Raw genomic sequence first — 25,057 nt, 5'->3', positions numbered from 1 at the left:
GTGAAGTGTCTCGCGTCTCACCGGCCAACACACAGAGGAAGTTCGTTGAATGAAGTGAAAGCAGCGCTCCCCAGAAAACATGTTTGGGGATCTGTTGGGAATTATGTTCCCCATAAACCTTATTTAGCACTACATTTTCACCAGGATAGTAACGTGTTGCATTTGTTGAACGTTACGTCACTACTTGGAGCTACGCTACAGAAAAAGCTATTTGGTTCAATTGGATCGAAGCTACCATGACGTTACTTTGAAATGTAGTTAAGCTATGTACAGTGGTTAGCAGTTAAGATTGGCAGTGTCACCAGTTGACTGCCTCTGTGGCACCACTGTAGTGCCACTGAGTAAATGTGAGTAAATGTGGTACCACCTTTTTTAGAGGTGTTACAGCATGTAATGTGGCTTATCTGCCACAGGGAGGCACATGTGAGTCCATGAACCCTACATTACAGTGTTGGCAACACAGCAAGGGTGAACAGATTCATTGTGATTGTTATTAATTAAAGAAAACTTAGACGACAATGCAGAGTTCAGGTTGAATTGAAATGCAATTGTTGCTTTATACACAACTGTGTTTATTATACTTAAAAGCATTTGACAAATGAAAAACTAGATGTGCCTAGAACTCAACTAGATTTGTAATAATAAGTATGCTAATGAATTCTAATTTCCCCATGACCCATGACAGGAAAATAATAATAATAATAGTACATAAAATATTCAGTCAACAATTAGAAAAATACGGTTTAAATAAAACAAATTGAAACAGTTTGAATGGACAACATTTTAGAGGCTAAAGGAACAATTTATGAGTTTTCATTCTGTAGTGCTAGTCTAGTGGATAGTGTCATGGAATGGCATATGGGAGAACAGAGTTTAATCCCCTGCTGAGGAATCTATTTTTCAAGAACTTCGTAAGAGTAATGCTGCATTCACACTACGAAAAGCCAAGCTAATGGTTTGCTTGGTAATTCAATGTATTCTCTATGCAAACCAGCTTAAAACATTTCCAGCTTTTTTCCAGCTAGGAAATTTTTAAAGCTGGTTTGCATAGAGAATACATTGTATTACCAAGCATTGAAGACTTTATTAGAAGATTGCATAGGAAAAGGTACAGTTTCATGACGGTACAGTTCACTGGTACAAGGTCTACTACAAGGAGATCCATGAAAAGACTAAGCTTATTTCCACTGGAAACCATTAAAGTATCTCATATAACATTGAATGACAGACAAATAGAACACAGTACTATGCAGTAGATATGTAAAGAAAAATTTTACCAGTTGCGAACGGCTGCTGCCTGATTTTCATTACACCTTGGCACCAAGGTACATAATACATTATTATTATAATGTTTTTTTTTTTTTATTAGAGAAATAATGCAAAGTTCTTCGAATGACCACAACTCCCAAGCTACAAGTCCCAACCCCCCATGTGACACAGTTTAGCAAACAAACTCACAGAGAGAGTCAGACACACACAGTGGGGGGTTGGGGGGTTGGGGTTTTGGGAGTACACAGGTACGAATTCTGGCCAGGCCACCTACTTGCTGAAGTGTCCCTGAGCAAGACTTTTAAATCCCTAAATTAAGAAACAATCTCTATTGAAAGAATACTAATGACTTATTTTATTATCGTTTTAACTTTGTCTCTTCTGCAATCATCATAGGGATATACAAAATAGCCGTAATGATTACTAACTTCTAATTGTTGAATGGAAGATTTTATTGTATTGTTTTTTCAAACCATTAGCTTGGCTTTTCATAGTGTGAATAAGGCAAAATATTTTTTAACATGATGAACATACAGTTAGTGGCCGTTGAGCTTGTCACATTTTCTGGGGCATTTTTCTACGATCTGTCCATAGACTCTACACATGTAAATGCAGAAACTCATTGATCAATAGCAGGTTTCACTTTTATATGATATTTTATATACGATTGAGGGGCTAAATACATGTGATAGAAGCTCACAACACAGCAAGACGTGTTGTGAGCTTGTAGATCTTCTATTTTCTCACACAGAAACAAATAAATTCTACTGGTTTCTATAGTGCTTTCTGTAATAACCATGTGAGTGATGTGTTGCAGTAGCAATCTACTCTTTGTTACTGATTTATTTTTATTTTTATCCCCTCCAACTGTAGCCTACTTTTCCCCACGTTCATATTTTATATGTTTACACTTGCTTTGGCAATGTAAACTTGGACCTAGGCTTTCTCAAGCCAAGAGCACCTTTGAATTATTTTTAATGTTTTTTTTAAGAAATAAAATAGCAAAACCAAATAATATATTAGGCTATATGGTGAGAGAGAGAGAGAGAGAGAGAGAGAGAGAGAGAGAGATTTCATATTCCGGTTATGCTTGGATAATTATTCCTTTGACAGTGGTAAAATAGTACAGAGTGTAGCCTCGTCATCGCAACCAGTCTCACTCTCTTGAGTTGACTGTGAAACTGAACACTACACCTCTTGACATGCAAATTAACCCAATATTCTATCAATGGTCCTGGCAGCATGAGGTGTGAAGCTTACTTACTTTTCATTCTCATGATGCACACACAGCAAAAATAACTTCTCTTGCACTCTCTCTTTCGTTGATATAAGTTAAATGAAGTCAGTGAAGTTTATAGAATATAGTCTATCTAGACCGGGAAGTTGAGCGTAGCCTGGTCCAACAAAATACATCTCTGCAGTCTGCACATAACATCTCTGCACAAACACATGCACCTCAAATGAAACTATAGGTCCAGGCTACTTAAAGTTAACTCTTAAGGTAAAGTATTGACATCCAAATGTACTTAAAGTATCAAAAGTAAAAGTACTCATTATGCAGAATGTCCCATTTCACAAGTTTACAATGTATACAAATATTTTGCAGATCTAGCCTACAAGCTCACAATTCGTGGCATCGCAAGACATTGTGAGATTAATTGTAGATCACCTGACGTTTTGGCTGAGTGAAGTGGGTAATTTATATTTTGTAATAATAATCCAAATCTACAAATGACTTTAGTAACATTTCTTTAGTAATTGGAAACACTCAAGTTAAGTACTTAAAGAAGAAATTATATTTAAGTACAATACTTAATTAAATCAAATGTACTAGTTAGGCTACTTTCCACCGGTGGTGTTTGTTTTCTCCAATGTGAGAGGGTGTTACCACATTTGCTATATTCTGTGAGTGAAACAAGCGACCAGGTCTATGAAAACAAGCCCAAAAGAAGCAACCATTTCACCACTTGAACTCTATTACATCAGCTATTTTAAAAAAAATATCTTGAAATTAAGGACAAATAAGCCACTACACTTAAGAAACTAGCCCTAACAAAAGCAACCCACAACTATGAATCTTTACAAGCGACTTTACAGGAAAACAGGACCAAAGTCACTTAAAATAAGCAGACCCAGCAACACTGGCAGGCTAGAGTTGTTAAGACATGTTGCATGCTGAAAGATAACTGATCTGCAAACCTTTGGGGGAAGGGAAGGTTGTGTCTAGGGCTTCTTTGATTCACATGCAAATTATCCCAATATTCTATCAATGGTCCTGGCAGCCTGAGGTGTGAAGCTACCTACAGTTTACTTTTCATTCTCATGATGCACACACAGCAACAGCCACTGAGTCATCAAAACTAATGTCTAATCAATGTCCAGTATACAATGCGTGTCAGATGCGATGCATGTTGTTGATAAAAGTTTGTTCATAGAATATATCTATCCACCATAAAACTATACCAGAGTATCAGATGGGAAATCTCTCTCTCTGGCTTTAAAGGGATCCCTGGCTAATACGACAAATACGCCTTAATACATTATAATTGCCCTGTATAAATACAATGTAAAATCAAAAACACCTTAATTATTTTATTTCTTCTAGAAATAGCTAATCTTTCACTCAATAGGGGAAATGCCCGTCGCAAGTTGATGATGATCAGATTCCAAACTGTTCCCTTTCCTCCTTTAAAAAAAAAATCAAATTCATGATCGCCAGTGGTGTAAAGCAACTAAGCCTACATTAGTACAGTTGTGAGATATTTGTACTTTACTTGAGTATTTCCAATTTCCAATACTTTCATTTCTACTTCATTATATATTGGATCCAAATATTGTACTTTTACTCCACTACATTTATTTGAAAACTTTAGTTACTAATTACTTTGCACATACACTTTTAATATTATAAAATATACATTTATCCACTTTACACCTATTTATACCATGGCTATTTGAAAATAGCCGATCTACAGTCCATTGCAGAGATTTGAATGTTTTCACTTAAAATGTGTTTGGTTCTAACTTCTGTACTGTCATTGATTATGATAGATTTCAAATCTTTTGTGTTTGTTTTGTCTAACATTGTTTAGTGTAAGAAACATAGTTGTTTTTTAAAGTAGCAATCTTTAAAAAAGAAAATACTCACAATTACTTATTGTATTTAATTACTTATTGTGATAATCAACTTCTAATGGTTGGCTGGAGGATTTTATTGAATTATTTTATTTATTCTTTATTTTTACTGTCCTGGAGACTTTGAAATTAGAATAATTAATTTGTTTAATGTTGTTAAATATGATAACAATAATAATATAATATATAATAATAATAAAGCAATAATTGCTTTTCAGTTCATTAGAACTCTGCATGTAAATTCACCCTTTCCCCTGGATTCCAGAGTTTAGTAATACATCTTTTTAATACAATTGCCAACAAGTCATTGCTGTTGACTGAAAGATTGTTTTTGGCTCAAAATCTACTCATTCTTGAAAATTAAATTAACTACCCAGTTAAGCAACAAACCTGTCTCATATGCCTTTATCTGGGCATTAGTTGCTCTCTAACCCCACCTAGTGGTTGTGGCATGTAACAACGTGGTGCCTCAACTGATCTGGCTGCCATGGTGGTACCACATCAGTGCCACGACCAGCACTTTCAAGGTACAACCACTGTAGCGTTGCTACTGCCCATCACTGCATAGGCCTATATAGCGTGATAACTTTACAGCAAGATAAAGACTGCTAAAGATGAAGTGTTGATTAGCTTGTAATCCTGATCGATGTCATTGGTAGTTAGGTTTCTGCAACTGTTAATTCAGTAGGCCACCAGTGAGACGCAGTGTGAGTAGAAATTAGTATAATGAGTTTATAATGAGATTAGTGAGGACCCGAGGACACGATGATGCGGTTGAACATGGGAAGTGAATTATTGCTTCATGATCTCATGTGCCCACTGTGTGGCGCTCTCTGCTTTAGTGCCCAGTTTTGTCCTATTCTACACTTTGTTATGGTGCCCACTATTTATTAAGTGTGCCTGCCATGCAATGGCAAACCACTTATTGTAATCCACCATACTTAATTAATTAGGGTAGTTAGTTAATTAATGATCCCACAAATGTTGGTGCTGCCGCACGATTGCCACCCCCGCAATATATACATCAAAACGTGCGGCTCGGCTGGGAATGGGGTGCTCTTACTTTTCCTTCCGATCCGTGTTACCATGGCGACGTAATTCGCAAAAAATGGTGCAGAAAAATGCCATTGACTTTTGATGGGGAATGCCACAATACTCTGGCATACTTTTTTCCTAGCAACGTGATTTAAACTTTAAAACGCTCACCCAACTTTGGACTTTTTCCGGCCAATAGGGACGAGCTGTAATTGCTTAAGCCCCACCCCCTCTGTATTCCTATTGGCTGGGCTTTAAACAGCCATAACTCCACTTCCCAACATGTTACTGGTCTCAAACATTCCCAATGGCTTACCGCTAATGCTAAAAATGCTAATGCTAAAAATATAAATGTTAAATATGCTAATGCTAATATGTTAATGCTAAAAATGCTAATTTTAATGCTAAAAATGCTAATACTAATTTAAAAAATAATAATGTTAAAGCTAATGCTAATAAAAATGCTAATGTTAATGTTAAAGCTAATGCTAACACCAACTGCTACACAAGGTTGCACACACTTAGTGAGCTGCAGGCACACTTAAAGGACAACTTAGAATAGAAAAGCTGAGTGTTAAAATGTTTTCATTTACTGCTTTCTATTGTTTTAGCGATTTTAGTAGTTCGATTTCAGTCTTTTTAGACACAATAAACCAGCAATTTATTTGTTAATATTTACACCAGCCCCCATAAGTCACACCTGCCCATGAAAGATTGCGGTGCATCTTGGGAATGGGCTTATTGTGTCTAAAAATACATATTTAGCCACTTGCATGGGCATGCATGCAAATCAAAATCATTAAAATTACTAAAATGATAGAAAGAAGTAAATGAAAACATTTATCTTTTCTTTTCTCTAATGACTATCTAAAATATGAACCCTTGTTGATGATTCATCACTAAACGATCGTTTTGTGGGTCAGTTTTTAGCCCAAGGAATGTTTTTCGTGCAAACCAAATGCTTGCGATGGATTCAGCATCATGAAAAAACCCTAGTTTGACCCCTCACATGATACTTAAAGTGATAGTTCACCTATTTTTGACATAAAGCTGTGTGAAATACTTGCCATTAAAACAGTGGTTAAAAATGTATCAATTGATTACCAGAGTCCCGTGGTCAGAGTTCTGGTCAGTTTCTAATGAATATTAAGTAGTTCCAATGGGGTGGGGGCCATTTGGCGTGGCCCAATCATTGAAAATAGATTAATCCACAAAACTAGCGTCATTTGTATTGTTGGCCTATTTCTACCATATAGAGCGAGGTTTCGTTCTGATCAGCTGACTGCAAAGCACCTTGTTTTGGGGAAATACGTTGCAGCGGCGTAGTGATACTGGACACAAAAAATAGTACCATGTGACAGAGGGGTCAAAGTTGAACGAAAGTTGGTCTATTTGGTAGAAATAGGTCAACAATACAAATGAAGCTAGTTTTGTGGATTCATCTATTTTTAATGATTGGGCCATGAGCCCCTGCCAAATCACCGGAACTACTTTATATTCATCTAAAACTGACCAGAACTCTGACCACGGGACTCTGGTAATGGATTAATACATTTGTAACCACTATTTTAATGGCAAGTATTTCACACAGCTTCATGTAAAAAATAGGTGAACTATCACTTTAAAGCATATTTATTTTTTTGTATTTTTTTCTTGTATAGTAAATTAATGGGACAAAAACACAAATGAGTTTTTTATGAGGTTTCCCCCAGGGAGTTGAATTTCAACCTTTTACTACATATTATTACACACCTTTAGAAACACATTGGTGAAGACATTTCTTGGTAACGATTTACTTCGCAGATTGGTCAAATATCTTTAAAAAAATCCCCTTACTAATGGGTCACCCCAAAGAGTTACAGGAAGTCAGGAACACTATGATCTTAGGAAGCACATACAGTAGAACACATCAGTCCAACTATTGGTCATGGTGGCTAACTGATTAATTTGAATAGTAACATATTTACTTAATAATGCTACTTTTTTTATATAGTTTTCTTTTTTATCTATTTTTTTAATTAATTAATTTATTCATAAACACTGTTCCTCTTTTCAGGTTCCCCACACCAGCCCTAGTGGACAATCTGTGTGACAAGTCAAGTAGGTTAACTCCACATTGCACAGCTATATAAAGCCATGTCTTACCTTGTGCTAAAATATCCAATATTATATTGAGGTGCCCAGACGTCCCTAGTGCTATTCCTTTACCAACACAGGGGGGACATACAGCATACAACAGACATGTCATGTCAGCCTCTTTGTACAGCATCTAGCTCAGTGGTTCTCAACCTTTTCAGGCCGTGACCCCCAACACAGGAAAATATACTGTATATCTGTTAAGAAGTTTTGGGGGGAGGACCAATGTTGGCAACCCTGCTCATTGGCGAGGTGTCCTAGCAAGTGATTTGGCGAGTTGGATTTTGGCGAAGTGACCAGTATTTCATTTTCTATGTCTACCATTACAGTGGATGGAATGGAGGGCACCTCTTCCAGTACATCACGAAGATGGATCCCAACCAGTCGAAGATGGAGGCCACAGTTGGAGAGGCTTGCAAAAATGGATGACAGTGAACTTGTCAAAGTTGGGAAATGTGTGTTTGCGGAAAACGAGGAATTCCACATAGGAACGGGGAGTAAAGGAACTGCGGTCTACTTGGGGTTAGAGGATGATGGCACTGAAGTCGCAGTGAAGAAAATGACAATTAGAAACCTTGCAGGGCTGAAGAATGTGGGAACAATTTTACAAAAGCTTAATTATCCTTCAACTATCCTAAAATATGTTGACTATGTAGAGGATAAGAACTTTGGTTACCTTGCTCTTCAGTTATGTGAATACACCCTGGAAGAATACATGCGTATACGCAACCCTTCTAAACGGGAGAGGAAACAGCTTGCAAATCAAGTTCTCCAGAGCTTAACAGTTCTTCATTGTCAAAATCCTACAATTCTCCATCGTGATATCAATCCCCAGAATGTCTTTATTGGTAAGCTATGATGATGATGATAATAATAATCATTATTAAAATAATTATTAAAAGTATAATTATTAATATTAATATTATGTATGCAACAGAAGCTGAAATGTATCTTAACAAATATGCTTTGCAGATATTAAAGGCAGGGCACTATTGGCAGATTTCGGAATAAGTCTAGAATTAAAAGGACACACAAGTATACGCACGGCGCCTGCAGGAACAAGATGCTGGATGGCACGGGAGACTTTGGAAGGTGATCCTGTCCTTCAAAGAAGCACTGACATCCAGGTTGTTATTTATTCTGCATGATAATATAATGAGAACCATATTGTGTTTGTTTTACATACTTTATATATTAATTCTTAATGGCTGAGACTTTGGTAGAAGAAGCAGTGATATCCAGTTTATTATATTCTGTGTGAGAACAATTTAATGAATAACTTAAAACACACATTTAATTATTTTCATGTTCATTCTACAGGTGGCTGGGATGGTGATATATTACATCCTTTCTGGGGGAGAACATCCATTTGGTTCAGGCATCAGATGTGAAGTCAACATTTATGATGGAATCTACAAGCTGGACAAGGTTAAAGATGAGGCTGCTAAGCATCTCATCGAGAAGATGATCAATGGAGACCCAGAGAAAAGACCTACAGTGGAGGAATGTTTGGCCCATCCCTTCTGGTCAAATGAGAGGTACGATAGAAACGTTTTACTTTTAGCTCCACATTCATTCATTAACTGATCAAATCTTATTTCGGCTGAAGTTATTGATAGCTCAGTTTTTCGTACCCCATATCTATCGGACAGTGAAATAATTATTGACATCAATAAACGGAGGAAACATCTTATAAGTTATAATAGTATTTGGGTTTATTCCAGGAAAGGGATCTTACAAGCATCAGAAAGACATGGTTCCAGATCAATTCTTTCTACGTTAACACAGTGATGCAAAGGTTTTATACACATTGCGGGTTTAATGTGCTCTGTTTCCTAGTCAACTAGGGTTGGTGTGACACCAGAAATTTAAACAACTCTTGATATTATGGTTTTCTGTGAGAGATTCTACCAAAACAATGCTGATAACAGCCTCAGAGGAACAGACATTTTAACCAAAGCTCACTCACACAAGGTCTGCTGGCTACCAAATATGGAAGCACATACAAATGAAATAATATCTATAGTGAGAAATATGTCTATTTATCACTCTTGTATAGATATTATTTCATTTTGTATGTGCTTCCATATTCTATCAGTTATATTTTTCTACTCTCAGAGTAATAATGTGGGTCTTTTTCAGGCAAAAGACCCACTGCGTACGTTATTCATGGGTTGCCTAAACGGCCATATTGAGGACCAACACAGGTGTTTCAATGTGTCTGATTCGCATAGAACTAATGTTCTACACCAATCAGAACACCTGTGTTGGTCCTTAACATGGCTGGTGTAGGACTACAAATGCAACCCATGAATAGAAACAAAATAGAATTTTTATATGCACAGATTTATATACATTTTCGTGTCTTTAGCTTTTAGCTAGTGCTAGCCCAGTAGCCCTGTGCGAGCAGAGGAAGTTGCTAACTGTGGGCTGTGAGTGCGACCCTGCGGGCGATGGGAAGAGAATGTACTTAAGCTCCGCCCCGCAAGATCTACAAGCTCACAACGGTTGCATTTTTGACGCGACCTGAGCTTGTATAGCCATGTTTCCATAAACACATTCGAATTAGGGAAGCAAATTATCAGAAATGCGTATAAAGACAAAGCAAATTTTGCCTTTTTCCATTAAACTGATGAAATGCGATTTTTGGGAGAGCTGGGATGGGGCTGATTTTTTCAGACCGAGAGACGTGAGCACTGCTGTGACTCACTGCACATTCATCCTGCAGCGTCACAGATGCGAGCTGCTGTGAGCTTGTAGGTCGGCCACTTTTGGCATGCGCAACACGGTGATGACGAAGGGTCACTCTGTGTGTAACAACCGGTTTGTTTTGTAGGCTAACGCTATACAATGGAGGTTAATTAAGCGGCTGGGGAAAGTGTTATAGGAGGACGATATGGACCAGAACGTCATAATTGTTCCGCATGTGTTGTCTGACCCGTTTCCATTCACAAATGCGCATTTAGTTTATTCGATAAAGCCTCAAAATCCACATCCTCCAAGCGGATAATTCTTTTGCGGATAATGAAAGTTTATTCGCATTTTGAAGTGTTTCCATAAAATGATTTTGCGAATAAGCCTTAAGGCCTCTCCACACCAAAAAGTCTGCAAAGGACTGCAAAGAACTTGCAAAGGACTGCAAAGAACTTGCAAAGGACTGCAAAGAACTGCACAGAACTTCGTCTGCCGACTGTATGCCGACTGTACTTACTGTATGCAATTGTGCGCATGCGCGGAGAGATCGCATGAAATACCATTCCAAACCAGGAGGTGGCAGTAGTCTGAAAGGCTATTTTCACTCCATAGTTGATCGTCCCTGCATGCCGTCGCTGTCGGAAAATGCTGTTATTAAGCCTATTATTTATATTATTATTTGGATAAAGTAGAACAACCTTTAAAACCAATCATAATCATTTAAAATTGTATCATGATCTGACACTTTCACAACAGCTTGTTGCTGCTTCAGCGTTCTGCCTCCGTGTGACGTCGCGCATTGAAAATATCAGAGCTACAAGCTCACAACATGTCGGAACTTGAAGCGTTGTGAGCTTGTATGTCTGCTATGCTCGACACGCACCGTCATACGCTGAAGCACACATCCAGCTTTTCACAGCTGAAAGAGGAGGTAATAAACCAAACTGGACCCAGTTGAAACGTGGATATTATACAATCAAGCACCTTGGGCAACTACTACATCGCGCTAGGCAAGCAGTTCACTCGCGCCCACTTTATTCAGTTGTGTGTAGTGTGTTGTCTCGGTGTCCTCTGTGACTGTGTGGAAACAGTATGTATGCCAAACAGATAGCTACCAGCGGATTGTGTGTTGTCTTTTATCCGCTCTCGTTGGCTCATTTCACTGCCGACGGGCAAGGGACTGACTCAACAAAACCGGGCAAGTCCAGTTTCCCAGTTTTCGGTCGATAACGTTCCCGACCCGCTGCCGAAAACCTGACGATGAGCTCCCGTTCGGCAACCGACGCTATCCGCCGCCTTCCGCCGCCGAATCGTCGACGAATCTGTGCGGTTAAAAGTGGCCTTTAAATGCGCATCAAAAGGCTTTATGGAAACACCACTACTGTCAGCTATTCTCAGACTCACGCTTCACCATACCGTTGCGAGCAGGGTGAAGTGTCTCGCGTCTCACCGGCCAACACACAGAGGAAGTTCGTTGAATGAAGTGAAAGCAGCGCTCCCCAGAAAACATGTTTGGGGATCTGTTGGGAATTATGTTCCCCATAAACCTTATTTAGCACTACATTTTCACCAGGATAGTAACGTGTTGCATTTGTTGAACGTTACGTCACTACTTGGAGCTACGCTACAGAAAAAGCTATTTGGTTCAATTGGATCGAAGCTACCATGACGTTACTTTGAAATGTAGTTAAGCTATGTACTGTAGCGTTGCTACTGCCCATCACTGCATAGGCCTATATAGCGTGATAACTTTACAGCAAGATAAAGACTGCTAAAGATGAAGTGTTGATTAGCTTGTAATCCTGATCGATGTCATTGGTAGTTAGGTTTCTGCAACTGTTAATTCAGTAGGCCACCAGTGAGACGCAGTGTGAGTAGAAATTAGTATAATGAGTTTATAATGAGATTAGTGAGGACCCGAGGACACGATGATGCGGTTGAACATGGGAAGTGAATTATTGCTTCATGATCTCATGTGCCCACTGTGTGGCGCTCTCTGCTTTAGTGCCCAGTTTTGTCCTATTCTACACTTTGTTATGGTGCCCACTATTTATTAAGTGTGCCTGCCATGCAATGGCAAACCACTTATTGTAATCCACCATACTTAATTAATTAGGGTAGTTAGTTAATTAATGATCCCACAAATGTTGGTGCTGCCGCACGATTGCCACCCCCGCAATATATACATCAAAACGTGCGGCTCGGCTGGGAATGGGGTGCTCTTACTTTTCCTTCCGATCCGTGTTACCATGGCGACGTAATTCGCAAAAAATGGTGCAGAAAAACGCCATTGACTTTTGATGGGGAATGCCACAATACTCTGGCATACTTTTTTCCTAGCAACGTGATTTAAACTTTAAAACGCTCACCCAACTTTGGACTTTTTCCGGCCAATAGGGACGAGCTGTAATTGCTTAAGCCCCACCCCCTCTGTATTCCTATTGGCTGGGCTTTAAACAGCCATAACTCCACTTCCCAACATGTTACTGGTCTCAAACATTCCCAATGGCTTACCGCTAATGCTAAAAATGCTAATGCTAAAAATATAAATGTTAAATATGCTAATGCTAATATGTTAATGCTAAAAATGCTAATTTTAATGCTAAAAATGCTAATACTAATTTAAAAAATAATAATGTTAAAGCTAATGCTAATAAAAATGCTAATGTTAATGTTAAAGCTAATGCTAACACCAACTGCTACACAAGGTTGCACACACTTAGTGAGCTGCAGGCACACTTAAAGGACAACTTAGAATAGAAAAGCTGAGTGTTAAAATGTTTTCATTTACTGCTTTCTATTGTTTTAGCGATTTTAGTAGTTCGATTTCAGTCTTTTTAGACACAATAAACCAGCAATTTATTTGTTAATATTTACACCAGCCCCCATAAGTCACACCTGCCCATGAAAGATTGCGGTGCATCTTGGGAATGGGCTTATTGTGTCTAAAAATACATATTTAGCCACTTGCATGGGCATGCATGCAAATCAAAATCATTAAAATTACTAAAATGATAGAAAGAAGTAAATGAAAACATTTATCTTTTCTTTTCTCTAATGACTATCTAAAATATGAACCCTTGTTGATGATTCATCACTAAACGATCGTTTTGTGGGTCAGTTTTTAGCCCAAGGAATGTTTTTCGTGCAAACCAAATGCTTGCGATGGATTCAGCATCATGAAAAAACCCTAGTTTGACCCCTCACATGATACTTAAAGTGATAGTTCACCTATTTTTGACATAAAGCTGTGTGAAATACTTGCCATTAAAACAGTGGTTAAAAATGTATCAATTGATTACCAGAGTCCCGTGGTCAGAGTTCTGGTCAGTTTCTAATGAATATTAAGTAGTTCCAATGGGGTGGGGGCCATTTGGCGTGGCCCAATCATTGAAAATAGATTAATCCACAAAACTAGCGTCATTTGTATTGTTGGCCTATTTCTACCATATAGAGCGAGGTTTCGTTCTGATCAGCTGACTGCAAAGCACCTTGTTTTGGGGAAATACGTTGCAGCGGCGTAGTGATACTGGACACAAAAAATAGTACCATGTGACAGAGGGGTCAAAGTTGAACGAAAGTTGGTCTATTTGGTAGAAATAGGTCAACAATACAAATGAAGCTAGTTTTGTGGATTCATCTATTTTTAATGATTGGGCCATGAGCCCCTGCCAAATCACCGGAACTACTTTATATTCATCTAAAACTGACCAGAACTCTGACCACGGGACTCTGGTAATGGATTAATACATTTGTAACCACTATTTTAATGGCAAGTATTTCACACAGCTTCATGTAAAAAATAGGTGAACTATCACTTTAAAGCATATTTATTTTTTTGTATTTTTTTCTTGTATAGTAAATTAATGGGACAAAAACACAAATGAGTTTTTTATGAGGTTTCCCCCAGGGAGTTGAATTTCAACCTTTTACTACATATTATTACACACCTTTAGAAACACATTGGTGAAGACATTTCTTGGTAACGATTTACTTCGCAGATTGGTCAAATATCTTTAAAAAAATCCCCTTACTAATGGGTCACCCCAAAGAGTTACAGGAAGTCAGGAACACTATGATCTTAGGAAGCACATACAGTAGAACACATCAGTCCAACTATTGGTCATGGTGGCTAACTGATTAATTTGAATAGTAACATATTTACTTAATAATGCTACTTTTTTTATATAGTTTTCTTTTTTATCTATTTTTTTAATTAATTAATTTATTCATAAACACTGTTCCTCTTTTCAGGTTCCCCACACCAGCCCTAGTGGACAATCTGTGTGACAAGTCAAGTAGGTTAACTCCACATTGCACAGCTATATAAAGCCATGTCTTACCTTGTGCTAAAATATCCAATATTATATTGAGGTGCCCAGACGTCCCTAGTGCTATTCCTTTACCAACACAGGGGGGACATACAGCATACAACAGACATGTCATGTCAGCCTCTTTGTACAGCATCTAGCTCAGTGGTTCTCAACCTTTTCAGGCCGTGACCCCCAACATAATCATATCTGAACTGGGGACCCCCCCACCCTGATGAGCACAAGAGTTGAGGCATTACATTTTGTGTAACACGAGGCGTTACACAAAGGGGCGTTGTGAGCATGTAGATCTGCTATTTCCACAATTGCTGCCTCTAATATTTGACAATTTGGCCAATGTTTAACTCATCTAGTGCCATTCCCGAGATGTCTCGCGAAAAGTACTCGAGTATGTGTAGTGCCATTCACGGGATATCTCGGGAAAAGTAATATATTACTGTAACGGCGAGTACATTACCGAGAAGAATGGCCGCCGGTCCGGAGACGACATCCGTCGCTGATTTCGCATCATCACGGCTCCACGAGCACAAAATAGACCCATCCATAACATTGAGGTGGACGGGGGATCTCATCTTTAATGTCCATTATCTCAAAACTACACTTTAGAAGCTAGGATGGAGGCAGATGCTCGCTTATGTTACACAGTTATAAAAGCTCCCGGTCGGCCATTACACAACTCCACGTGGACACGGATCGGTTCCGGCGCACGATCCGATGACGTCAGACCGGAAGTGATTGCGCGGTGGACTTCTGGCCTTCAAAATAAGATAACGGCGGTGATGCCAGCCTGAAGGTGGCGTCGTGGACTTTATAATCCGTTAATTTCAGGGGCTCTTAATGAGTTAATTTGTCATTTTAGAGGTATTAAAAAGTCCTTAAATTGTCACTTTAGAAATGTGCAGATACCCTCTATACACTTAAACTTTATGTTTGTTTGTTTACCGTTGAGTGAGAAAACACTGTTTCACATTAACTTAATCATCTGGAGACCCCCCAAAATAATTTGGGGACCCCCCTGGGGGTCCCGACCCACAGGTTGAGAACCACTGATCTAGTTCACCAAGGTACCGTACATTTAAAAGGCATCCACATGTCCTATGGCTGTCTGTAGTTAACCCCAGGTGGTAAAAGCATATTCCATTTAATTATCAGTTAATTATGGACTTTTCTCATTGGAGTGTAACTTTGTCCACATGATTGTGTCAACAATACACATACTGTATGCATGCAGTCCAACAATGTAATTACAATTTTCGTAATTACAGTGGAATCTGTACACTCAATGTAATAATACATACACCTTAGCATAAATAAAAGTGTGTGTGTGTGTGTGTGTGTGTGTGTGTGTGTGTGTGTGTGTGTGTGTGTGTGTGTGTGTGTGTGTGTGTGTGTGTGTGTGTGTGTGTGTGTGCGTGCGTGCGTGCGCGTGGGTGTAGGTCTGTTTATATCCTACTAATAAACGACCATATGTCTGTCTGTCTGTCCGACTTCTATCTGATATTCATGCATGCTGACATCACTGATACTAAATAGTGCCCACATTTGGAGCTAACTGACATCTGGGTTCTCCAACATTACATCTGAGACTCCTACATTCAATCCCTCATATCCTCTGCACACCCCATAACCCATGTTCCAGTATGTTTGAAGAACGAGTACGATTGAAAAAGGAACGCTCTTTTTCTGAGTCGGCTCATGAGACCTTCGTAATGCTCGACACGGCGACCCGCTCGCTTTAGCTCGCTCTGCGGTGTCTCACGTTGCTCAAGGTCGCCTGAGACGGCGCACCTCCGTCATGGTCAATAGAAAATTAACGCTCCTTTTTCAATCGTACTGGTTCTTCAAACATACTGCAACATATACAGTATGCTGTATATAATGCAGAAATCTACACCTCTCTCAACAGCAGTGTCAAGAGTAAAAAGAAGAGTTCCCTCAGAGCAGGTGAGTGCTTCATGTTTTTAATGACACAGTTATAGGTTTACTGTCTGTGTGTTTAATACACAGGAAAATGTATCAAATCTGAAACCCTACAGTGTATCTGTCTGATCTGATCACTATAACATGCTATGGAATTGTATATGCATGTTGTATAACCTTGTTGTGTAACTGCAGTAACTCTCACAGTTACACACCCATAAAGGGATCATTTGGAACCCCCAAGCATGAAGGTCCCTGGACCCCACTTTGAGACCCTCTGGTGTAGCAGAGTGTTTCCAGTGAGCCAACATGACAGCACCCTTACTCTGTTTGAGCAGAATGGAACAGAGCCTTCATTAGTATCATTGGTAACACTGACTCTGTTTGAGCAGAATGGAACAGAGCCTTCATTAGTATCATTGGTAACACTGACTCTGTTTGAGCAGAATGGAACAGAGCCTTCATTAGTATCATTGGTAACACTGACTCTGTTTGAGCAGAATGGAACAGAGCCTTCATTAGTATCATTGGTAACACTGACTCTGTTTGAGCAGAATGGAACAGAGCCTTCATTAGTATCATTGGTAACACTAACTCTGAGCAGAATGGAACAGAGCCTTCATTAGTATCCCTGGTAACACTGACTCTGTTTGAGCAGAATGGAACAGAGCCTTCATTAGTAAAAATAGGTTTATATAATATAATTTAATCGCAGGTGTTCTGTACAAACACATGTTTAGGATCTATATGTGACTGAGCGCAGCAGGGGGGAAGTCATCTCGCACTGATCAATTTTTCACTGCAGTGGAGCTATTATTACGTTTTGTTTTGTTTTTTCTCTAAAATGTAATAAAGCCACAACAGCATCTCAAAATATCTAGGCTACATTTCACTTAAACGCTAGAGCTTAACTCTGCATGTAAATAAGACTTTTTTTAATTAATGTGAGAGATCGGGACATAATTTTGTTGGTCCTCCCGGCCATGTAGCCAAAATGCTTATCTATTTTTAATCAAGCCACCCTTTGTTAGCCCTTTGTAGCCAAATGCGGTAATATCGGGACTCCATTACTTAGCGATGCAAACCACAGTATTTATCCCGTTCATTTAATGCCACATATGTTCCAAATGAACAATTATTAACCACGTAATGTTGTTATAATGATTTAATTTATGATTTTATTTTATTTATTTACGTTGTCTTCTTCTCTGGTTTCTCTGGAAAAAAGGATCCGTTTAATACCGAGGACAGAACGCCTCGTTTATTGATATACCATTGGTGGAAAAAGTACTCTTCTACCACTTTTTCTAGTCACATGTTCAAATACTGGATTCTGATTGGCTAAATTCCGGAGGTTATGGCAGAACAACCGCCGCAGTTGTGTGAGGACGAGATCAATGCGCCTCAGTGTACATCCGGGGACTTCAGGAGGTAGTCGGAACACCTTTCCCCCAACCAACATATGACGGTCGTAGCGGTCCTATGTTTACTAACGTGCGTACGACGTCGCCGATTTATTTGGATCCAATGCAATCCGCCAACTTTAAAGCCCCTTTTCTCTGAACCTATGCCTTTCTGGAAGCGAACAGCCTCTATTTACGGCCGGAACGGTCCTTCTAACTGACGTTAGCTTAGCTGTATGCTAGACATCTTTCTCTGCATGGAGTTGGCGTCATCTGGTGGTGAGTAGAAGATGTTGTTTGTGGAACTATTTGCTGTCGTCGCGGAAGTTTTATAGGCAATAATGATTGTAACTTAATATCCTTGCAAGTTACAACTATGTGTTTTCTTTCATGTATACGGAAAAAAGTGGTAGAAAAGCTATTTACCACTCGGGGTCGGACATTATGCTCTGATAATGTCCTGTGTGAGGGGGTTATCGGACTCGGCTTCGCCTCGTCCAATCACCCCCTCACACAGGACATTATCAGAGCATAATGTCCTCTCACTCGGGGTAAATTGCTTACACATACTTTACTCAAGTAAAAGTATCAACACTAACTAAAGTTTTCAAATAAATGTAGTGGAGTAAATATACAATATTTGGATCCGAGATGTATTGTGGAGTAGAAGTAAAAGTATTGGAAATAGGAAACAAGTACAGTACATGTAAATTGTGTTACTTTACACCATTGGATAACTTCCAAACTATGGTGTCCTCCTGTCTGCTGGAATTAACTAAAACATAATTTCAACAATAAAGTCCTCATTGTCTTATAATGGAATTCAGTAATCAATTTAAGTAATACAATAATTTTTTTACAGGCTAAATACATGCATTTTGGGGTCTTGCTTTGGCAATGTAAAGTTTGTTTCATACCAATAAAACTTCTTTGCATTGAAGATTGCTCTCTACTTCCCATTGTGGCAGAGTCAGGTCATTGCAGGTTATATTTTCATCTAAAAACCTGAAAATCTCAGAAGTAGAATGTACCGTTGTCTCTGGTTGACGTTGTCACATTTCACTCAGGTTTTTTCATCTCACTTACTTCACACGGTCTACTGCCATCACACACTTGTAGTTTCAAATACAGCCACGGGGTGGCACTTAGGAGTCAGCAAACATCAGCAGGATATAATGTCTCATACAAGAAATGTATTTATCCATGGCATGTTATGGAAAGTAAATACAAATGTTAATCAGAAACAGATTGGTTTGTTTTTTCCCCACCACAGTCATGCAATTTAGCTAAATTATGTTTTAATTAAGATTAAAGAAAAATGTCAAAACTCTTTCTTATTCTTATGTTCAATCACAATCAGAATTGGTTTCTTACCTATATCAGAGTGTCAACTACATTTGAATAATAATAGTTACCTACTCCTTGCACAAGGGAAATTCAGTATTTTCAGCCCAACCAATTTGCTGCCCACAAGGAGCGTGTGAGCAATTAGGAGTTAAGAGTCTTGCTCAGGGACACACATCAACATTGCTACCATGGTCTGGAATTGAACCAGGGACAACCAGGGGCTCTGGTTCCCCAAGCGGGCTCCCTAACCATTCAGCTATGGCCGCCCCTTTTTAACACTTATGTTGCTATGATTTTTTCTCTTCAATGTCTCGCGTTGCCATGGTTACCATAGACTTCCATGTAATTGTGCAAGTGTGTAAAAAGTGCACGCCCATGCCTAGATGATGCACCACGTATGTAGATGCTGTTCACAGCTTTCAAACAAAAAAATCCGCTTGGAAATCCGTTCAGGCATTCATGATTTATCAGCCATTATGTTTTCTTCAGATGTAAACAAACATGGCTGCCATGTTTGAAAGAATGGGTTGGTATGGGGGTTAAACATGCAATTTCGCGATCGCGATCATGCCTAATACATTTTTTTTTCAAAAACGGCCCAAACTCGGGAAACTCGGGGTTGGCACAGCACTAGTACCAATACAAACTCGGGAAACTCGGGGTTGGCACCATATGTGTTAAGCATCTGATGATAGAGTTGCTAAAGATTTTTAATTGTAGGCTGTTATTTCTGCACACATCAGTCGGAGCTGCCGCTGAGCAATTCATAATATTGGACTTTGCAGAAGTAAATTATAATATTACAAAACTAACATTAACCACTTTAATCCTATTTTATACCTTGGCTTTTTGAAAATGGACGATCTACGCTTTACATAGATTGTGCATTACATTCACACCAATCTCGCGAGACAAGAGTCAATGATGGCTATGAAAGGGACGAGTGGGCAGTCCCTTTTCTTGACGATGGCTTGCCAGATTGCATTCACACACACAGATGGCAGGAAACCATGCAAGGCACCAACCTGCTCACCAGTAGCAACTAGGAGTTGAGACTTCAGAGTCTTGCACAAGGATTCTTAAACACTATCTCTGGGGGAGCCCAGAATCGAACTGAAAACCTTTCGAGAAACCTCCGTGTTCTATGCCAGTTTCTCTACCCCTGAACCACCATCACACCTAATAAGATCCTTTACTCTAGCCTACCTATCTATCTAACATTATATTGATCAATTAATCAATAGCTTAATGGCTGTCTTTGCCACAAACACATAGGCAAAACTCAAATTGAAAAATGAATTTACATGATGATCTTCTTCCCGGATTCAAACTGCCTTACCCAAGGATCAAGACATTACAACACATTGATTCTACCACCAAGCCATGGTAACTCTGGTCTTTTGTAAAACACACACATACATCCTTTTGAGTACATTTGCAGAGCATCAGTCTGTCTTATCAAAACTCCTTATAATATAATGTAGTCAGCCACCCATATAACACTATAAACATTTTAGTTAGTTTTGCTATTTGTTTTATTAAATAAATAAAAAACTAAGCTTAAATAAATAGAGTAGCATAGCTGAATGGTTAGGGAGCCCGCCTGGGAAACCAGAGCCTCTGGTTGGCCCTGGTTCGATTCCAGGCCAAGGTAACAATGTCAATGTGTGTCCGTGGGCAAGACTCTTAGCCCCTAATTTCTCACAATGCTCCTTGTGGGCAGCAAATCAGCTAGGTTGGGAAAATACTTCCTGACGAAATAGGTGTAGGCCTATATAATATATACTGCTCAAAGAAATGAAGGGAACAAAATGTTCCCTTAATTCTTTGAGCAGTACTACAGTATACTATACTCAAATAAATTCCAATAAATTAAGGGAACATTTTGTTCCCTTCATTTCTTTGAGCAATATATATATATTATATTAAAGGTGTCAAAATTATCGCGTTAACGGCGGTAACTAATTTTTTGGATTAATTGCATTAAAATATTTGACGCATTTAACGCATGTGCAGAATGACCGGCCCATTCACTGAGCTGAAGTGTATTCTCTCGGTGGAACACTGTCTTACGGACTAGTATAGCGCTGCCCCTAGGCTTCCCATCCCCCCTCCCCTTTCTACACACAACACTTCAGTTCAGTCTGCACTCTGAGCAGTGAGGGAGAGAGGGAGAAAGTGATCTGCCGTCTCTGAAGTGAAGCTGTTAAAACAGGATTTAGATCACTCACTGGAATAATAACTGATCATCATACAGTACATCTCATAATATAGTCTAGCCTACTTCTACCTCTGTTCCTGAAATCCGCGATGTTGTTAGGGTGCTAGGTGCTCCAACTTTCTTGGATCAGATGACAGACTGCACGCACGGTAACACTGCCATTGAAAATGCGCATTTGACACAGATTTGACCACAGGCAATTTACAGCTCAACATTAATAGCAGCTGTTACAAACGCTTGTTTTCTCTGTCTTGTGCACGTGTGTCAACTGTTAAATCTGTAACCAAGATGTCAAATAATTCCGTGTTATAGTGCAGTGGTTCTCAACCTGTGGTTTGGGACCCCTAGGGGGATCCCCAATTTTATTTTTGGGGGGGTCCCTGACTCCGCAGTTGTTAAGCTTAATGTTAACATTGTTTTCTCACTCAACAATAAACAGATCAACATACAGTATAGGTGTGGCATCTGCACATTTCTAAAGCACATGTTCACAAGCATGTAGATCGGCTATTTTCACAATCAAACAGTCAAACTAATGTAATGCCAACTCCTATAATTCCAAGTGCTTGTCAGGGTGGGGGGTCCCCAGTTCAAATATGATTATTTTGGGGGTTGCATCCTGAAAAGGTTGAGAACCACTGTAGTAGTGCAGGTAGGGCCTACTCAGTAGATTCTCTCCACCTTATTTTAAATGACTTGTAAGTTCCACTTCTCAAAGGGGAAACTTTATTTGTCAACCTGAATGGCAAGCCTAATATTATTGTGTTCATGTCTTACTTTATTTAATTCATATTTCTTCAAGAAGTTGTGTGTAGGCCAGTGTTTTAGACATAGCCTTAGGCCTATTGTATAGATATTTGCTATTGCTACACAATAAATGGTAAGGTAAAAAAAAAAAAAAAACATAAAAAAAAAATACATAAATAATAATAATAATTAATACAATATACATACATAGGCTACATATATAGGCCTACATATTGTATGATAAATGTATCTTTGCCTTTATTTTGGCATTCCCGCAACACTATACATAAAGAAATGGCATATTTTGGACATAGTTTGATTTGTGATTAATCATGATTAATTACATTTTAAGCTGTGATTAATCTGATTAAAAATTTTAATCATTTGACAGCCCTATATATACATCAAACTAGGGTTAAACAGTTCAACATAGGTTCTTCCCCGGGCGGGGGCTGCCGTCTCTTCTCTTCTTGGGGGGCCAGGGGTAGGTAAGAGTCAGTTAGGGGTTTTCTTCCCCCAGGTAATAGGTGACTATTGTTCAGGTAAAGTATTTCTTTCCCACAGGTGATAGGTGAGTATTCCTCTCTACAGGTGACAGGTAAAGTATCTCTTTCCCACAGGTAATAGGTGAGTATTCCTCTCTACAGGTGACAGGTAAAGTATTTCTTTCCCACAGGTAATAGGTGAGTATTTCTCTTTACAGGTGACAGGTAAGGTACGGTGCCGCGCTCTCAAATAAATCCAACCGATTCACTATCTTCTAAACAAACTAAACACGGGGAATAATGGACCTAGGGCCAGAGAATGGTTGGATACAAGGTATGTTTTTAAAGGGAAGTGAGTACTACTCAACAAAATAGGAATTGGGGTGGCTCCCTGGGGGTCCGGTTGGTAAGGCTGCTTCCTCCTTTTCCAGGTCCATTCTCCACAGGTCGCCTGAGTACTCACTCTCCAGTGGTTTGGTACGCACTCCTCAGTGGTCGGTGCACACTCCTCAGTGAGGGTCCGCTCCCGGTCCAGCTGCCTGTCTGCCCATGTATTCGCTCGTCGGAGTCCCAGCACAGACTGGGGGAGAGAGCGAGGCTTCTATTTATGCACCCTGTGTTTGGAGTACCCCACAGGTGCATATGCTTGTGCCTGATGAAGCATGTGGGCCGGCAGGTAACGCCCTTCAATGACTTGGCCCACACTGTGTGCTGCTCTGCTGGGCCTCGCTCTCCCATCCAGGGTGCGCTTCTCCGACGTGCGGGGCCTACCTGGCGGGCGGTGTCCGAACGAACCACCACAATATATATAAATTAAGGAAACAAACTAATTATTATTTTATTTTTTCAATTCAAATGAGCTGTCTTGAGAAAACATGCATACACCTAGCATAAACATTAACAGAAAGTATGTAGTCTAGTATTACCACTGACCATTTGAAATACAAACAGTAACAAGGCAGCAGATCACCACTGCCCCTTAGTGGCGGACAGTTGAAAATCACATGACGTGTATGACATCCCTGACATGCCTGATCTGGGCAAATTGCCCCAGGAAATGTGACAAGGTCAACCAGAGACAACGGTATGCATTCATCATTCTATAAGCCATATCTTCAAAACTGTTGGGTCAATCTCCACAACCAATATATCATTTTGTAGCTATGATTCCCAGCTTTCAAATGAAATGAAAAAAAAAAGAAATAAATCAATTACTAGCCGTCAGCCGTGCTGGGACACATATATTCTACTACTATACTGCCATGCCAGGGCATGAAAGTAGCAGGAATAGCCTCTGAATATAACTGCACAAGCACATTAACTTGATGATCGAGATAACACCAACTAACTATATAATGAACCTTTAATATCTTACTGTGCAATAAATAAACAATATAGTATTACTGTACAAAATAACGAATGCAGTATGATATTGCACACGCATACTTGATAGACGAGACAAACGTAATTTAACCAAACTAAATACATTAACAACTGGTAACTTTAGCTTAGAACTTTTCAAGAGGAAATGAACACATCACAAACCGTTACTAAACAATGGCTATTAGACGTCTAAACGGCTAGGCTAAAACTGGGTTAGAACTGGTGTAAAAGTGAATTTCTACCACTGTTTGTGGTCACATGTTAAGATACTGGATTCTGATTGGCTTAAAACAGTGGTAAATCAGTCAACAACCTTGAGTTGGCTCATGGACCCCACCCACTGTTGTGTTGCAGTTGTAACATTTCCAAGACATTGCAAGTTACAACTGTGTTTTCTTTCATTTATATGGTAGAAGTGGTAGAAAAGCAATTTACCATTCGAGGGTCGTGGGTTGTTGGCTGATTTACCACTGTTTCAGGGTTGTGAATGACCCTGAAACAGTGGTAACAGCCAACAACCCACTCCCTCTCATGGTAAATGGCTTACGTTTCAGACAGCTAGGTATAGATTACACTTTGTTGTTGTTGTTTTTTTTAACATCTATATATAGACCATCTACAGTATATTTGAAACTAGAAAATGTGCAATTTGGGAAATTGCGAGTGTGGTTGCTCGCCCCGCCCCCCTCCCACGAGTTTTGCAAGACGATTATGTTGTCACGTCGCTCCCGAGATCGTTTGTGTTTCGTTTTGAGAGGGTTGTTCCCCCTGAAAAACGCGTTTTGGCCTGAAACGGTTACGTTTTGTGCGTTTGTGGCGCCCCCTAAGGGTCGAAGTGGAAATGCTTTTGGGGATTTGTTGAATATCCCACCCGCAACTTGTGGTTAAAATTTGGTGTTGACTGGATGTTTCGTTTATGATTTATGGCTATTTTTGGAAAAACGGGCCCCT

General features: G+C 39.4%; 1 protein-coding gene across 2 annotated transcripts in view; it reads left to right on the top strand.

Moving 5' to 3' along the window:
* The window catches only part of LOC308301650 (ribosomal protein S6 kinase alpha-2-like), a 52,621-nt gene that overhangs the window by 8,123 nt on the left and 19,441 nt on the right, over positions 1 to 25,057 (top strand). For both annotated transcript variants that reach the window (XM_080745713.1, XM_080745712.1), the window contains exons 5-10: positions 7,496 to 7,539; positions 7,905 to 8,423; positions 8,548 to 8,702; positions 8,896 to 9,113; positions 14,524 to 14,567; positions 16,507 to 16,544. In XM_080745713.1, coding sequence (XP_080601839.1) covers positions 7,496 to 7,539; positions 7,905 to 8,423; positions 8,548 to 8,702; positions 8,896 to 9,113; positions 14,524 to 14,567; positions 16,507 to 16,544 — 1,018 coding nt within the window. The remainder of the gene's footprint in view (positions 1 to 7,495; positions 7,540 to 7,904; positions 8,424 to 8,547; positions 8,703 to 8,895; positions 9,114 to 14,523; positions 14,568 to 16,506; positions 16,545 to 25,057) is intronic.

The sequence above is a fragment of the Nannobrachium achirus genome (assembly GCF_963921795.1).
Source record: "Nannobrachium achirus genome assembly, chromosome: 17".
Lineage (NCBI taxonomy): Eukaryota > Metazoa > Chordata > Actinopteri > Myctophiformes > Myctophidae > Nannobrachium > Nannobrachium achirus.
The sequence above is the reverse complement of the archived record's forward strand: the minus strand, read 5'-3'. Positions and strand labels throughout refer to the sequence as shown.